Below are 18,157 nucleotides of genomic sequence, written 5' to 3'. Positions count from 1 at the left end.
GGAGTTGGGGCAGATTTTTTACAGTGGAAAAATCACGAAAATATACATGGACTTCCATGTGAAAAAAACAATTTTGCCTCAGAACCACCACAGACTTAACCCTTCAATTGAAAAGGTGAAATCTGCTGCCAATGTGCAGCAAAAACTGCATCAATCTCTGCACCAAGTGGATGGATTGTGGTGGGGATCTGCGGATCTCCAGGGTACGTTCACACAATGCAGATATGCTGCACGGGTTTTTTGCATCAGAATTGGTTGTGTAAAATATGCAGAGTATTACAGTACTTATGTACTAACCTTGGTTCTGGTACCACATGTATGCAGTAAGCCTGGTTCTGGTATCATATCTATGTAGTATTCTTGATACTAGTAACGTGTCTAGATGGTATATTTAGTTCTGATGCCTTATCTACTGTAACAATGGATTTCTGTTGTCTGTTTTTCTTGTACAAGGGGATCAATCTGCACCAAATTTGCCACATTGGTAAATCAGGAGCTTCAGAAGGTTTTAGGCTGGGTTTCAGCTCTCTAGTAACTATCGTTCTCAGCATATCTACAGATAAATGGAGTAATCTGCACAAAATACACGAGGATTCAGCTCTCTAGGACCGAACGTCCTACTGTTATCATAATTCAGGCATAGCTCACACTGAAATCAATGGGACCCCAGCCTACAATTATAAGCTCCGACCACTACACAGGGGTCAGAGCAACGGCTTCCGCTCCAACCACAGTGTATCCTGGCACTAGTAGCGGGTGCTGCCTAGAAAAAAGTTTTATAATCTAGACGCAATGCCTTCAGATGTAGCGGTAGTCAACTGGACATGATAAGGGCCGATTTGCTTCTACCATGACCTTTGCAATTTTTGTTTTTAGGGTTCCATTCAAGTGTTTCACCTTACCAGTACTTCAAGGTTGATAAGGGGTGGAAATGCCTGCTCAATTTCCAATGCCTTCATTACTTCTTGACATACCTCAGAAGTAAAATGTCTACCTCTGTCACTTTCAATCACTTCTGACAAGATTTTCTTGGCAACAGCTTTTGCATTTGCTTTGGCACAAGGCCAACTTTCTGGGCACCCCGAAAAGACATCAATACAGATGGGAATGTACTCATTTACCCCACTTTTAGGAAGCTTTATGAAATCAATCTGCAGTTGCTGGAGTCGGTACAAGAGCGTTGGAGTGCATTTAATTGGGACTTTATCAAGTTTCCAAACATTATAGCAGACACAGATGACACAACCTTGCCCAAACCTGGCAACAGCATTATGGAATCCTGGGGCTACCTAATGCTGACTTACCAAACTTGCTATAGCTTCTTTTGACTGATGTGTAGGTCCATAGGATAGGGCACAGGTCATTGGTTGGAATACTCTACATAAGTATAGTCTACCACTGAGGGGTGATAGCAGACTGCAGTCATAATCCGTACTCATAGCACAAAGGAAGTCAGTCTTTGGTAATTTGGGTGGTAATGGACACGTTGAGCAGAGAGCCCCATGTGGCCACTGATTAAGTGGGGCAGCAGTTGACTATGAGGCTGGAAGTGAAGCATCTAGTCAACGGTGCTACTGCTGACAGAGAGGGAGTTATTATCCTTCATTGTTCCGCACTTTTTACTGCTACGCTTGTCAGCTGCCATGCTGCCTGATCACTTTTTCCCAAAGACCGTCGGCACCACAGCAGAAAAGTAATGGCAGCGCTGGAGGTGGGGTCTCTGAGGTTGAGGGCCCAGGGCAGTTGCTCAGTGTCACCCCCTAACGCCGGCCCTGCCCCTCTCTGTTGATTTATTATTTCAGGCTTCTTGTTTGGCTAAGATTTCCTCTTCTCTTGAGACATAGGGCCGGATTCATAGTGCATTTTTTACTGTAATCTTTCCGGGTGCGACTCCTTCACAATTGCATGCTTAACAAAACACGCAACTACGCTCTGTCATTGAAATGCCCAGAGATTGTAAGGAGTTCAATATGTGTCCTTTTCCTGCGCATATGCAAAGGAAAATAGAGCATGCTGCATATTTTTTACTGACTATAATGCACACGCAACATATGCGCATGTGAACAAACCCATTAACATCAGTGGGTTCTATTCTCCGCATATCGCACTCGCAACATTTTGTGCAAATACATCCGTGTGAATCCGGCCTAATTCAAGTAGCCGCTTTATTTTCCCTTTTGTTTCACTTTGAGTGGGTGAAATAGTCTAAGCTTGCGGAATGAACTCTTCTAGTTTTATGTTTGATGACTCGGCTGTTCAGTCAAAAGATCTTTCAGCAATGCATTGTATGTTTAACATATTAATGTCACAGTACAGAAATTGTTTAATATAAAACCCCAAAAAAATTATTGAAAAGAATAGTTCTGATGATTAGAATTAAAAAGTCCAAAACAGAACAATTGGGCGCCAATTCAGTAAGGGGTCCTTGTTAGAGGTCTCATGGATTAGTGGTTTTCCTAGTCCAGTTTTGGCTATGGTAGATCATTTGAGATTTAATGGCCCATTGCTCATCCATTAGGCTGCTCTCCATTGATGAAATATCAATTTTCAACTTTGCAGAAGAAATATTTGAAGTAATTGAATCTGGATGATTTCAAAGTTTTCTGAACGCTCTTTCCTTAGACATTGAAAACTGGGCTTCAGCAATGATTTGATTAAGCAATTAGGAAGGAGGAGATGTCATCCCACCAGATTTGATACTAGACTCATTAATTCTCTTCTCTTGCATTTTTTTCATTTTAGGTAATTTAAAGTTTGTTATTTGGATTTTAGGTAATTCTTTTGTTTCTTGAGCTGAAAGCCAACAGCAATTAAAAGTTTGTCTGGAAATTGGGCCTTGGATACCGATAACATTCAGTAGAGATGAGCGAACGTACTCGGTACGGCCGATTTCGCAATCGAGCACTGCGATTTTCGAGTACTTCACTACTCGGGTGAAAAGATTCGGGGGGCGCCGTGGGTGAGTGAGGGGTTGCAGCGGGGGGGGGGAGGAGGGAGAGAGAGAGGGCTCCCCCCTGTTCCCCGCTGCTACCCCCCGCTCCGCCGCGCCTCCCCCCGCCCCCCGAAGCTTTCCACCCGAGTAGTGAAGTACTCGAAAATCGCGGTGCTTGATTGCGAAATCGGCCTTACCGAGTACGTTCGCTCATCTCTAATATTCAGGTTGTTTGGTTTAGAGGGGTTGGAAGGAGATAGCAGAGATAATTGCTGAAGGGCTCACCATAAGGTTGAAAAATTATTCAGTGCTTATTTTTTAGATCTCACTATTTCAACCAATCTGCGGATTTGAAAGAGTTTATTAATGTTAACTTTCCTTCTATTATGAATAAAAAATGAGATAAAAGCAAGCTTTATAATAATGTAATCTTCATTTGTAGTGAGTTATAGAGAGAATGCAATATCCCTTCTTTATATATAAAGACATTACTGGATGAAGGAGGAATACAGTGGAGTATCAATTTCAGTCAAACCTTAGGTGGAATGTTGGCCCCCGTGGACATTCCAGAAAAGTGTAGAAATACTGATTCTGCTGACTATACTACTGAATGCACTTTAAAAAAATAAAAAATAAGATTTAACTTTATTTACTTCAGGAAGTTCACTGATTTTACAGTTTCAACTTTGAAATCCAAGTAAATATAAAAGTGTATCAAATCTAATTTTTGTGAAATGTTACCTCCTAAAATATGAAGGTTTTGTTAGTCACCAATGTAGCACACATCAGAAGGTGCATGATATCATTATAATAATGGAGGGTAAGGCCACTTGTTACTAAAGTAATGTTTTCCTTTCAATGGGGTGTGTCTAAGATTAAGTTTCAACACTTGACCCCATCTATGGCTGCAGTTTGCAGGAATGCTATAGCAATGCTAATTCCCTTGATACCTGATGTTATGTATACAACAAGTACATATTGACTCCTAGCCAATCAGGAGCTCATTGATCCTTGGGTGTAACTTACCTACCATTATATAAAAAGACTCCTACCTTCTCAAGTCAGTGACTTCTCTGCTTCCAAAGACTTCAACATCCCTGAGACTTTGTGAAGAATTTTCACACACCTAAATTGAACCTAAATTTGATTTCTTCAAGGTCATTTTTTCAACTTTACTCAACATATTTTTAACGATTTTATATTTTGTTTCTTTTAATCATTTGCCATATACATCATATTAGATATTATACTTCACTCTATAAGGTCAGAGAGAAATATAATGATCATCATTAACTATTTTCTTGCCCCTCACTTCTACAGGACACAATGGCCTCCAGTACACGAGATGTGCAGCTTGTCCTGGAAGGACTTGTCTCCTTTGCTTCCCAGGGTCTACAGGAGATAGATCTTCAGGAGAACTTCTGTGTGATACAGAAGCTGGGAGATGGTGGCTATGGTTCTGTGCTCATGGTACAAGACAAGAAAACAGGTCAGTGGGGTCAATTATCTATTACTATCACTATGGAATAATCTGAAGATCCTGAGAGGACAGAATCTCGAAGGTTTAGATTTAGCACGGGAGATTTATGAACAGTGCACGACTATTAGGATGTAGATATTTAGGAATCTGATAAATGATGCAAACGGGGACAAATGTATCATAATAGTTCACATATCACAATAAATTCTTTGTTTCCTAATATGGTGCAATCACAGGGGGAGGAAGATAGGTCTACGGTTTAGTTTTCTGAATTTCCATATTTCCAAAGAGACAAACCTATAACTACTTGTAGGTAATAAAAGTACAATATTCTCTACGTAAACAGATCAGAAAATGGCATTAAAGCTCCTCGAGAGGAACAAAACAACTGATTTTGCCTTCCTCATGGAGTTCAGCAAGGGCTTCTTCCTCTCCTCCCATCCCAATATCATTGGAAGTCATGGCACTGCCTTCAAGACTTGGAACTACTTTGCTTTTGCCCAGGAGCTGTCGATAGGGGATTTGTGCTCTCTTATTACACCTCATGTAAGTAGAAATCCCTACTTTATCCTGAGAACTAGATTACCAATAGCCTTTCTTCTTGTAGTAATATCTCCATTAGGTTGACTTCTTGGGTTTCTCTATTTCAGGATGGCCTTCCGGAGGACCCGGTAAAGAGATGTGCGGTGCAGATCTCCAGCGCCCTAGAATTCATAGACAGTAAAGGGCTAGTGCATTTGGATATCAAACCAGAGAACATTTTGATATTTGATGAGGACTGCTACTGTATAGAAATTACGGACTTTGGTCTTTCGTGTATTAAAGGAACAATGGTGAAAGCCTGGATCGGCAGTGTCTCATACATGGCTCCAGAGATGAGCCAAGTTACCGACAAGGATTGTTTGCTTGTAGACTTCCCATTGGATGTATGGTCCTTTGGTATTGTCCTCTACTGTTTGCTCACAGGCGAATTTCCATGGCAGTCAGCAGTTTTCACAGACACAGCATATAGTAGATTCGTGGAGTGGCAAGGTAATCTGGAGAATATTGAGCCGCCATCCCCATGGAGCAGATTTCCACCTGGAGCTCTGAAGATGTTCCATGGTGTTTTAGCAATAGACTGTAGTAAGAGGAGTACATCTGGTGAAGTTTTGTTGTTCTTGGAGGAATGTTGGAAACAAGAAATCATAGACTCATCTGAAGGAACCTCAGACGATGCAGATACCACAAATGTATCTGTTGAATTTGAGCTTTCAAAATCTTGCCTAAAATCTGACATCAGGAAAGACGCACATGCCAGGATGCCATCAAACGTCTCCTACAGCAGCATATCAACGACTTCTCTCCTAAGTACCTTATCCGGCTCCTTGACTTCTGACAGTTCTGAGTGTGATAGTGTGACTCCTCTAGAAGATTGGAAAAATTCATTAATGACCTGAGAAAAAATGATTTTGGGTTCAAATTTACTTTTACAATTACCACAGACAAAATAGTATACCTAGATTTGGAACTGATATCAGAAGACGAAAGAATAAAAACCCACACCAATTTCAAACCAGTTGACACAAATAGTTACCTGGACTTTCGAAGCTGCCACTACAAAAAGTGGAAGCTGAACATACCATATGGGCAACTACAAAGAATAAAAAGGAATTGTAGTGATGTGGAAGAATTTAAAAGACAAGCAAAAGTTCTGAAAGAGAGGTTCAGAAATAAAGGATATCCGAAAAGTCTAGTGGATTCAGCATACCATAAAGTCCTGAAAAAGAAAGGAGGAAAAAAAGAAGAATATAACAAGGAAGAAAAGAAGATTAACAAAGAAGGAGGGGTAAACCAATTTAGATTGGCATTCACCACTAAATACAGCAGAGAATACAGCACCATCAAGAAAATTCTAAATAACAACTGGTCGATACTAAAAGAAGACCCATTCCTGAAAGACAAGATCCCGAACCACCCAATGTGTGTGTTTAGAAAAAACAAAACCTTAAAAAACCTTCTAGCACCATCCTGCCCCAAGAAGGAAAAAAACTAAAATAATAAAAAATCACACAATATAAACAAAACTACAACAGGGGTTTACAAATGTGGAGAAAAGAAATGTAAATGCTGCTGGAATATCACTCACAAACGGAAAGAAATAGAAACAAAAGAAGGAGCACCCCTGGTTATCAAACAACACCTTACATGCAAAAGCAGATTGGTTATTTACCTACTAGAGTGCCCATGTGGACACAGGTACATGGGTCGAACTATAAATACCCTAAGGGAGAGGATAAACAAACATCGCAACAATATAAAAAATGGATTCATAAAATATAGCGGGTCGCGCCACTTTTTACATACTCACAATAAAGACTTTAAACATCTTAAAGTTACACCACTTGAATCTATATACAGTAAATCCATTCAAAATGTACGCGAAAAAGAAAGGTTTTGGATATTTCGATTAGACACACTAGTACCCAATGGATTGAACGAAGTATTAGGAAAATCTAGCTGAGCGATACTTTGCTTTGTCAGATATAACGTTTTATTATGCTTAGAAACCACCGTATTTTACCATGACTATGACTATATATAATTTTTATTTGAATTTATGGCTTTTATTGTATATCATACTAAACTACACTATTATCATATTTATTACAGATATGAAACACTAAAAATCTCGACTGACATGTATGTATACGTATTACTGAGTGGCGTCTCATAGAGATTGAATATGGAATAGTACATAAAATTACAATTATTAATGACAAAATTAATTATTGATTTTTAATTTTTAATCTTTTTAAAAATATATTTTTCTATAGATAATAAGCAGAAAAAAAGTCTTATATATATTTATTGTTTTTATTCAACAAAAATGTCTATATTCTCCATCAAAAATAATATAATATATACATAAAAAATGCAATCTCTACTTATGATAATCCAAAATTGGTTCCATATTTTATCCTGACTATACTGCTAATGATTTTTATATATGATAACACTAAATATTGTATTTTTCAAGTGCATGAACTAAGATACCAGATATGTATTTATTTATCTATTTGTTTATTCATATTATTTATATATATTAACACACACCATATTGTACCTATATATATTCTAACTTCAGGATCGGTAAAATCCAATATCAATTAAATTTTGACTCGAACGGCAACATGCATAACCTTTGCAGTTCCCATAGTAACGCGGGGTTTATTGCGATATCAGCACACGTTCCCGGGTCCCGCGTCACCACGCCAATGACGTCATCACGTCATTCCGCGTCATCACGCAACCTCACGCTGCCACTCAATACAACATCCATAGATGTAGTTTCCCATCCACGGGCTATTACGCCGGTGACGTCATCACGTCACCCGGCGTCATTCCGCTGTTTAACGCTGCTATTCAATGCAGCATAGAGATACCCCAACGTTTCACCTAAGCGTCACCATACCGATGACGTCATCACGTCAGCCGGCGTCACCACGTCGACTAACGCTGCCATTCAATGCTGTACAGAGGAGTCTTAGCCCCTACACCCACCCACAATAAGCCATACAGTATTAAGGCACCGGAGTGGGCGGGCAGACACACCAACATCATCAATCATGTGACCGCTAAGTCACATGATCTCCTCTAATCCCGGAAGTAGTTTCGGTTTCATTTTTGCCCCAATAACCTTTAATCCAACACTGCACACATGACGTGGAGGTCATGTGGGCGGCAACCACCCAGAACTTCAATGAGATGATTACCACATCACATATGTAAGTGACTATATAAAGATGTATTGTTATGTAATTTACTATGTACTTGATAAAGTCGCTTTTATGCGACGAAATGCGTTGTACCTAAATAAACATTTTAGACAATAATACTATTGTCAAAATCGGTCGTTTGTTTGAGGCAGCGCAGGAGCATTTTTTTTATTTTTTTGAAGCCTTATCTAGAAGATTGGAAGCATTGATGAGAAGATATCAATCATTTCATGTTGGAGCAGAGATAGAAATTGGATGCATGACAACAATATATTGGATTTTAGAAAGGCAGATTTGAATGTACTCAGAAAGAGGGTAGGAAGAATCCAATGGCTGGATGCTCTAAAGGACAGAAATGACGAGATTCTAAAAGCACAATTGTTAACAATCCCTGAAATAAGAAAGAAGGGGAAGCATTTAAAAGGGCCAGGATGGATGAGAACAGAATTTGCACATGTTAAAAAGGAAGAAAAATCTGTTTATCAAAGGGAAAGAGGGGGGAATATCTAAAGAAGAATTTAATGCGGTCTGCAGAAACTGTAGGGCAAGTGTCAGAAAAGATAAAGCTGATAATGAATTGAGGCTTGTGACAAAGGTCAAAAGCAATAAAAAAGGATTTTCAGGATACGTCAAAAGCAAAAGAAAAGTCAAAACTGCTATTGGATGCTTACATGGTGAATTGGTTAAGAATAGAGATGAGCAAACGTGTTCTTCCGAGCTTGATATTCGTGCGAATATTAGGGTGTTCGGGATGTTCGTTATTCGTAACGAGCACCACGCGGTGTTCTGGTTACTTTCACTTCCTTCCCTGAGACGTTAGCGCGCTTTTCTGGCCAATTGAAAGACAGGGAAGGCATTACAACTTCCCCCTGCGTCGTTCAAGCCCTATACCACCCCCCTGCAGTGAGTGGCTGGGGAGATCAGGTGTCCGCCTAATATAAAAGTCGGCCCCTCCAGCGGCTCGCCACAGATGCCTTGTGAGTTAGATGAGGGACAGTGCTGTTTGTACCGGAGCTGCTGTAGGGAAAGAATTGGTAGTTAGTGTAGGCTTCAAGACCCCCAAAGGTCCTTATTAGGGCCACTGATAGCTGTGTGTTGGCTGCTGTTAGCAGTGGCAATTTTTTTTCTCTCAAAATCGGCTCTGCAGAGCGTTGCACCTGGCATTAGGGACAGAAGTGTTGCATAGGCAGGGAGAGTGTTAGGAGTGAGTGTAGCCTTCAAGAACCTCAACGGTCCTTTCTAGGGCCATATTTATCCGTGTGCAGTACTGTGCAGGCTGCTGTTAGCTGTGCTGCATATTTTTTTTCTTCTCAAAATCGCCTCTGCAGAGCATTGCACCCTCCATTGATACTGCAGGGAAAGAATTGTGTAGGCAGGGCCACAACACAGTTATTATTCATTGAATATACGCAGTGCGGCCTTTTGCTTGTAAAACAAGTGAAAAAAATTCTATTTGACCTGCCTCTGTCCGTCCTAAGGGCGGTGGACACGTGTCGGCTGCGTGTGCAACGTTTAAAAATCAGACGCACCCAGCTACGTTTTACTCCCGGCTTCGCCATTTGCTTTCCTTAATTTGGAAAAAAAATACCTGCTCTGCCAGAGTTATAATAACTCTGCTACCCTCACGTTCTGTGACACATTAGCAGGGCCACAGCACAGTTATTAAACTTCTCATGTTCATTGAATATACGCAGTGCTGCCTTTTGGTGGAAAAAAACTGAAAATAATTCTATTTGTCCTGCCTCTGTCCGTCCTAAGGGCGGTGGACACGTGTCGGCTGCGTGTGCAACGTTTAAAAATCAGACGCACCCAGCTACAGTTTACTGCTGGCTTCGCCATTTGCTTTCCTTAATTGGGAAAAAAATACCTGCTCTGCCAGAGTTATAATAACTCTGCTACCCTCACGTTCTGTGACACATTAGCAGGGCCAGAGCACAGTTATTAAACTTAGATTATTCATTCACTAGAGGCAGTGGGGCCTTTCGTTTTCAAAAAAGGGAAAAAATTATATTTGGCCTGCAGTCTTGCGCCAATTTATTTCCTGCCTGTGAAATCAAATCACTGGTAATACAGCATGCTGAGGGGTAGGGGTAGGCCTAGAGGACGTGGACGTGGACGAGGACGATGAGGTGACTGACCCCACCTGGTGTGCAATGCTTACTCAGGAGGACAGGTCTTCAGAGCGGGAGTCAAGGGCATCAGCAGGGCAGGTTGCAAGAGGCAGTGCGGTGGCCAGGGGTAGAGGCAGGGCCAGACCGAATAATCCACCAACTGTTTCCCAAAGCGCCCCCTCGCGCCATGCCACCCTGCAGAGGCCGAGGTGCTCTAAGGTCTGGCAGTTTTTCACAGAGACGCCTGACGACCGACGAACAGTGGTGTGCAACCTTTGTCGCGCAAAGCTCAGCCGGGGAGCCAACACCAACAGCCTCACCACCACCACCATGCGCAGACATATGATGGCCAAGCACCCCACAAGGTGGGACGAAGGCCGTTCAGCGCCTCCGGTTTGCACCCCTGCCTCTCCCCCTGTGCCCCAACCTGCCACTGAGATGCAACCCCCCTCTCAGGACACAGGCACTACCGCCTCATGGCCTGCACCCACACCCTCATCTCCGCTGTCCTCGGCCCCATCCAGCAGTGTAGTTCAGCACACCGTCCAGCCGTCGCTTGCGCAACTGTTGGAGCGCAAGCGCAAGTACGCCGCCACGCACCCGCACGCTGAAACGTTAACCGTCCGCATAGCAAAATTCATCAGCCTTGAGATGCTGCCGTATAGGGTTGTGGAAACGGAGTCCTTCAAAAGTATCATGGAGGCGGCGGCCCCGTGCTACTCAGTTCCCAGTCGCCACTACTTTTCCCGATGTGCCGTCCCAGCCCTGCACGACCACGTCTCCCGCAACATTGTACGCGCCCTCACCAACGCGGTTACTGCCACGGTCCACTTAACAACGGAAACGTGGACAAGCACAGACGGGCAGGGCCACTATATCTCCCTGATGGCACATTGGGTGAATTTAGTGGAGGCTGGGACAGAGTCAGAGCCTGGGACCGCTCACGTCCTACCCACCCCCAGAATTGCGGGCCCCAGCTCGGTGGTGGTATCTGCGGAGGTGTATGCTTCCTCCACTAAAGCACCCTCCTCCTCCTCCTCCTCCTCTGTCTCGCAATCAAGATGTGTTAGCAGCAGCATGTCGCCAGCAGTCGGTGTCGCGCGGTGTGGCAGCACAGCGGTGGGCAAGCGTCAGCAGGCCGTGCTGAAACTACTCAGCTTAGGCGATAAGAGGCACACGGCCCACGAACTGCTGCAGGGTCTGACACAGCAGACCGACCGCTGGCTTGCGCCGCTGAGCCTCCAACCGGGCATGGTCGTGCGTGACAACGGCCGTAACCTGGTGGTGGCTCTGCAGCTCGGCAGCCTCACGCACGTGCCATGCCTGGCCCACGTCTTTAATTTGGTGGTTCAGCGCTTTCTGAAAAGCTACCCACGCTTGTCAGACCTGCTCGTAAAGGCGCGCCGGCTCTGCGCACATTTCCGCAAGTCCCACACTGACGCTGCCACCCTGCGCACCCTGCAACATCACTTTAAGCTGCCAGTGCACCGACTGCTGTGCGACGTGCCCACACGGTGGAACTCTACGCTCCACATGTTGGCCAGGCTCTATGAACAGCGTAGAGCTATAGTCGAATACCAACTCCAACATGGGCGGCGCAGTGGGAGTCAGCCTCCTCAATTCCTTTCAGAAGAGTGGGCCTGGTTGGCAGACATCTGCCATGTCCTTGGTAATTTTGAGGAGTCTACCCAGGTGGTGAGCGGCGATGCTACAATCATTAGCGTCACCATTCCTCTGCTATGCATCTTGAGAAATTCCCTGCAAAGCATAAAGGCAGCTGCTTTGCACTCGGAAACGGGGGCGGGGGAAGACAGTATGCCGCTGGATAGTCAGGGCACCCTCCTGTCTATTTCTCAGCGCGTACAGGAGGAGGAGGGGGAGGAGCATGAGGAGGATGAGGAGGAGGGGGAAGAGACAGCTTGGCCCGCTGCTGACGGTACACCGGCTGATTGCCTGTCATCCTTTCAGCGTGTATGGCCTGAGGAGGAGGAGGATCCTGAAAGTGATCTTCCTAGTGAAGACAGCCATGTGTTGCGTAGGATGCCTTTCTCGTGACCCTCGCGTTGCACGCATTCTGGCCACAACGAATTACTGGGTGTACACACTGCTCGACCCACGCTATAAGGAGAACCTGCCCACTCTCATTCCCGAAGAGGAAAGGGGTTCGAGAGTGTTGCTATACCACAGGACCCTTGCGGACAAGCTGATGGTAAAATTCCCAGCCAACAGCGCTAGTGGCAGAAGGCGCAGTACCGAGGGCAAGGTAGCAGGGGAGGTGCGGAGATCGAGCAGCGTGTACATCCCAGGCAGTGCAACAGTCTTTAAGGGCCTGGACAGCTTTATGGCTCCCCACCAAGACTGTGTCACCGCTCCCCAGTTAAGGCTGAGTCGGCGGGAGCACTGCAAAAGGATGGTGAGGGAGTACGTAGCCGATCGCACGACCGTCCTCCGTGACGCCTCTGCCACCTACAACTACTGGGTGTCGAAGCTGGACACATGGCCTGAACTAGCGCTGTATGCCCTGGAGGTGCTTGCTTGTCCTGCGGCTAGCGTCTTGTCGGAGAGGGTGTTTAGTGCGGCTGGGGGAATCATCACAGATAAGCGTAGCCGCTTGTCAACCGACAGTGCCGACAGGCTAACACTCATCAAGATGAACAAAGGCTGGATTTCCCCAGACTTCTCTTCTCCACCAGCGGACAGCAGCGATACGTAAGCAATACGTAGGCTGCACCCGCGGATGGAGGCATCGTTCTCTATCACCATCCAAAACGGGGACATTTCTGCTTCATCAATCTGTGTCTAATATTCCTCCTCCTCCTCCTGCTCCTCCTCCTGAAACCTCACGTAATCACGCCGAACGGGCAATTTTTCTTAGGGCCACAAGGCGAACTCATATAATTTTTCTGAACAATTTTTATAAGTTTCAATGCGCTTAAAAGCGTTGGAACTTTAATTTGAACCAATTTTTCGTTACACTGGGCTGCCTCCAGGCCTAGTTACCACTTAAGCCACATTAACCAAAGCGATTCACCTGCCATCTTGGTTGGGCATGGCCAATTTTTACTGAGGTACATTAGTACTGTTGGTACACCAGTTTTTTGGGGCCCTCACCTACAGTGTAATCATAGCAATTTGTATGTTCTTCGCCTGCACTCATGGTACAGAAAGGTGTGTGGGGTTGGCCTACACTTTAGCTACATAAATGTAACTTGGGCCTTGGCTATACTAAGGCTACTGAAATGGAACTAAGACTGCGCTCCCACTATACTGCTGCTTCAGAATTGTTACTGGGGCCTGTCTTGAGTGCTACTATTGCTGACATGGAACGAAGACTGCGCTCCCGCTATACTGAGGCTTCGGAATTGTTACTGGGGCCTGTCTTGAGTGCTACTATTGCTGACATGGAACGAAGACTGCGCTCCCGCTATACTGCTGCTTCGGAATTGTTACTGGGGCCTGTCGTGAGTGCTACTATTGCTGACATGGAACGAAGACTGCGCTCCCGCTATACTGCTGCTTCGGAATTGTTACTGGGGCCTGTCTTGAGTGCTACTATTGCTGAAATGGAACGATGACTGCGCTCCTCCTATAATGCTGCTACTGATATGTTAGTGGGGCCTGTCCTAATGCTACGGCTGAAATGTTACGAATTCTGGGCTCTGCCTATACCGCTGCTAATGGTATGTCTCTGGGGTGTGGAAACAGAGGCTTCCCAAAGACATGATGGCGGCGAGGCCATTTCCCACCAACGCGGTTACTGTTAAGGTGCATATAACCACGGACACGTGGAGAGGACACGTAGTGCCTCAAAAACATCCCCCTCCTCCTCCAACAGGGAAAACATTCTTGGCAAATGCCTTTGCATTGGTTCGTCTGGTGGCAGTCCAAGAATTTCACCTTTACCGACACAACAAGAGAGCCCCCACACCATCCCCCCGCCACGGCCCACTTAATCCTGGCCGCATTCCGAAAACCAACAAAATACAACCGTGCTACTAGGTCCGCAGTCACCACCACATTACCACCAACGCGGTTACTGTTAAGGTGCATATAACCACGGACACGTGGAGAGGACACGTAGTGCCTCAAAAACATCCCCCTCCTCCTCCAACAGGGAACACATTCTTGGCAAATGCCTTTGCATTGGGTCGTCTGGTGGCAGTCCAAGAATTTCACCTTTACCGACACAACAAGAGAGCCCCCACACCATCCCCCCGCCACGGCCCACTTAATCCTGGCCGCATTCCGAAAACCAACAAAATACAACCGTGCTACTAGGTCCGCAGTCACCACCACATTACCACCAACGCGGTTACTGTTAAGGTACATATTACCAGTCTGACTGGGGCATGCAGACACCTTGACAGAATAAATAGTGTGTGGCACATAGGTTCCCCATTGCTATGCCCACGTGTGCAGCTCCTGATGGCGGTGGCACAGGATTCTATTTCTCATTGCTTCTGTACAGCATTGTGGGCTATCGCCCCGCCCCTTTTAAAGAGGGTCGCTGCCTAGCCGTGCCAACCCTCTGCAGTGTGTGCCTGCGGTTCCTCCTCATGGCAGACGCACTTCTAAATAGACATGAGGGTGGTGTGGCATGAGGGCAGCTGAAGGCTGCGCAGGGACACTTTGGTGTGCGCTGTGGGGGGGAGGGGGGGGCGGTTGGTCAGCATGTAACCCAGGAGAAGTGGCAGCGGAGTGTCATCCAGGCAGTGATTGTGCTTTGTTGTAGCTAGTGTGGTGCTTAGCAAAGGTATGCCATGCTAATGAGGGCTTTTCAGAAGTAAAAGTTGTTGGGAGGGGGGGGGGGGGGCCCACTCTTGCCGGTATTGTGGCTTAATAGTGGGACCTGTTAACTTGAGATGCAGCCCAACATGTAGCCCCTCGCCTGCCCTATCCGTTTCTTTGTCATTCCCATCACTTTCTTGAATTGCCCAGATTTTCACACATGAAAACTTTAGCGAGCATCGGCGAAATACAAAAATGCTCTGGTCGCCCATTGACTTCAATGGGGTTCGTTATTCGAAACGAACCCTCGAACATCGCGGGAAGTTCGTTTCGAATAACGAACACCCGAACATTTTGGTGTTCGCTCATCTCTAATAAAGACATTACTGGATGAAGAAGGAACACAGTGGAATATTGATTTCACTCAAACCTTAGGTGGAATGTTGGCCCCATGGCCATTCCAGAAAAGTGTAGAAAATACTGATTATGCTGACTATACTACTTAATGCACCTTAAAATAAATAAATAAATAAGATTTAACTTTATTTACTTCAGGAAGTTCACTGATTTTGCAGTTTCAACTTTGAAATCCAAGTAAATATAAAAGTATATCAAATCTAATTTTTGTGAAATGTTACCTCCTAAAATATGAAGGTTTTGTTAGTCTCCAGTGTAGCACACATCACAAGGTGCATGCTATCATTATAATAATGGAGGGTAAGGCCACTTGTTACTAAGGAAATGTTTTCCTTTCAATGGGGTGTGTCTAAGATAAAGTTTCAACACTTGACCCCATCTATGGCTGCAGTTTGCAGGAATGCTATAGCAATGCTAATTCCCTTGATGCCTGATGTTATGTCTACAACAAGTACATATTGACTCCTAGCCAATCAGGAGCTCATTGATCCTTGGGTGTAACTTACCTACCATTATATAAAAAGACTCCTACCTTCTCAAGTCAGTGACTTCTCTGCTTCCAAAGACTTCAACATCCCTGAGACTTTGTGAAGAATTTTCACACACCTAAATTGAACCTAAATTTGATTTCTCCAAGGTAATTTTTTCAACTTTACTCAACATATTTTTAACGATTTTATATTTTGTTTCTTTTAATCATTTTCTATATACATCATATTAGATATTATACTTCACTCTATAAGGTCAGAGAGAAATATAATGATCATCATTAACTATGTTCTTGCCTCTCACTTCTACAGGACACAATGGCCTCCAGTACACGAGATGTGCAGCTTATCCTGGAAGGACTTGTCTCCCTTGCTTCCCAGGGTCTACAGGAGAACTTCTGTGTGATACAGAAGCTGGGAGATGGTGGCTATGGTTCTGTGCTCATGGTACAAGACAAGAAAACAGGTCAGTGGGGTCAATTATCTATTACTATCACTATGGAATAATCTGAAGATCCTGAGAGGACAGAATCTCGAAGGTTTAGATTTAGCACGGGAGATTTATGAACAGTGCACGACTATTAGGATGTAGATATTTAGGAATCTGATAAATGATGCAAACGGGGACAAATGTATCATAATAGTTCACATATCACAATAAATTCTTTGTTTCCTAATATGGTGCAATCACAGGGGGAGAAAGATAGGTCTACGGTTTAGTTTTCTGAATTTCCATATTTCCAAAGAGACAAACCTATAACTACTTGTAGGTAATAAAAGTACAATATTCTCTACGTAAACAGATCAGAAAATGGCATTAAAGCTCCTCGACAGGAACAAAACAACTGATTTTGCCTTCCTCATGGAGTTCAGCAAGGGCTTCTTCCTCTCCTCCCATCCCAATATCATTGGAAGTCATGGCACTGCCTTCAAGACTTGGAACTACTTTGCTTTTGCCCAGGAGCTGTCGATAGGGGATTTGTGCTCTCTTATTACACCTCATGTAAGTAGAAATCCCTAATTAACCCTGAGAACTACATTACCAATAGCCTTTCTTCTTGTAGTAATATCTCCATTAGGTTGACTTCTTGGGTTTCTCTACTTCAGGATGGCCTTCCGGAGGACCCGGTAAAGAGATGTGCAGTGCAGATCTCCAGTGCCCTAGAATTCATAGACAGTAAAGGGCTGGTGCATTTGGATTTCAAACCAGAGAACATTTTGGTGTTTGATGAGGACTGCTACTGTATAAAAATTACGGACTTTGGTCTTTCGTGTATTAAAGGAACAACAGCTAAGACCAGTATCGGCACAGTCTCATACATGGCTCCAGAGATGAGCCAAGTTACCGACAAGGATTGTTTGCTTGTAGACTTCCCCCTGGATGTATGGTCCTTTGGTATTGTCCTCTACTGTTTGCTCACAGGCGAATTTCCTTGGCAGTCAGCAGTTTCCACAGACAAAGCTTATAGCAGTTTTGTTGAATGGCAATGTAATATGGAGAATATTGAGCCGCCATCCCCATGGAGCAGATTTCCACCTGGAGCTCTGAAGATGTTCAATGGTCTTTTAGCCATAGACTGTAGTAAGAGGAGTACATCTTGTGAAGTTTTGTTGTTCTTGGAGGAATGTTGGAAACAAGAAATCATCGACTCCTCTGAAGGAACCTCAGACGATGCAGATACCACAAATGTATCTGTTGAATTTGAGCTTTCAAAATCTTGCCTAAAGGCTGACATCAGGAAAGACGCACATGCCAGGATGCCATCAAACGTCTCCTACAGCAGCATATCAACGACTTCTCTTCTAAGTACCATATCCTAGTTCTTGACTTCTGGCAGTTTTATTTTTATTTTCTTTAATCAAATTTTTATTGGTATTTTTTATATTTTTCAAAGTATAACATCAAATAAGGAGCATATCATGTCATGTCCCTGCTCCTGCATCAGAACTGTGGGAGCAAATGTATAATACAATTACAATGCTAAACATTCTCTGCAGTAAGAGTCCTTATTAGAGATGAGCGAGCGTACTCGTTCGAGTATTAGGGTACTCGAGTTGCTCGTTACTCGAGACGAACACCACACGGTACTCGAGTCAATTCCATTTCCTTCCCCACATGTTTAGTGTCATTTTCTAGCCAATAGACACACGGGGAAGGCATTACTACTTCCTCCTGTGACGTGCCAGCCCTATCCTACCCCCCTGCAAGTACTTAAAGCGGTCCCGCCAGCGGCTCGTCTCAG

The 18,157-nt window shown here is 44.3% G+C and overlaps 2 protein-coding genes across 2 annotated transcripts; both read left to right on the top strand.

Annotated features, from left to right (window-relative positions):
* The first annotated feature begins 4,258 nt into the window (after positions 1 to 4,258).
* On the top strand, positions 4,259 to 5,851 carry LOC136627241 (serine/threonine-protein kinase SBK1-like). The gene is made up of 3 exons (XM_066602172.1): positions 4,259 to 4,421; positions 4,759 to 4,958; positions 5,063 to 5,851. The coding sequence occupies exons 1-3, from the start codon at positions 4,259 to 4,261 to the stop codon at positions 5,849 to 5,851; spliced, it is 1,152 nt and encodes a 383-aa protein (XP_066458269.1).
* A 10,381-nt stretch (positions 5,852 to 16,232) lies between these two features.
* Positions 16,233 to 17,735, top strand: LOC136627240 (serine/threonine-protein kinase SBK1-like). The gene is made up of 3 exons (XM_066602171.1): positions 16,233 to 16,380; positions 16,718 to 16,917; positions 17,022 to 17,735. The coding sequence occupies exons 1-3, from the start codon at positions 16,233 to 16,235 to the stop codon at positions 17,733 to 17,735; spliced, it is 1,062 nt and encodes a 353-aa protein (XP_066458268.1).
* Positions 17,736 to 18,157: the final 422 nt, after the last annotated feature.

This window comes from Eleutherodactylus coqui, chromosome 5, assembly GCF_035609145.1.
Source record: "Eleutherodactylus coqui strain aEleCoq1 chromosome 5, aEleCoq1.hap1, whole genome shotgun sequence".
Classification (NCBI taxonomy): domain Eukaryota; kingdom Metazoa; phylum Chordata; class Amphibia; order Anura; family Eleutherodactylidae; genus Eleutherodactylus; species Eleutherodactylus coqui.
The sequence above is the reverse complement of the archived record's forward strand: the minus strand, read 5'-3'. Positions and strand labels throughout refer to the sequence as shown.

Excerpts from the sequence above, each read along its gene's own strand:
- LOC136627240 (XM_066602171.1), top strand. The coding sequence starts at position 16,233 with ATGGCCTCCAGTACACGAGATGTGCAGCTTATCCTGGAAGGACTTGTC. Across the intron at positions 16,381-16,717 it reads GGTACAAGACAAGAAAACAG|ATCAGAAAATGGCATTAAAG; the intron begins GTCAGTGGGGTC and ends CTACGTAAACAG. Across the intron at positions 16,918-17,021 it reads GCTCTCTTATTACACCTCAT|GATGGCCTTCCGGAGGACCC; the intron begins GTAAGTAGAAAT and ends TCTCTACTTCAG.
- LOC136627241 (XM_066602172.1), top strand. The coding sequence starts at position 4,259 with ATGGCCTCCAGTACACGAGATGTGCAGCTTGTCCTGGAAGGACTTGTC. Across the intron at positions 4,422-4,758 it reads GGTACAAGACAAGAAAACAG|ATCAGAAAATGGCATTAAAG; the intron begins GTCAGTGGGGTC and ends CTACGTAAACAG. Across the intron at positions 4,959-5,062 it reads GCTCTCTTATTACACCTCAT|GATGGCCTTCCGGAGGACCC; the intron begins GTAAGTAGAAAT and ends TCTCTATTTCAG.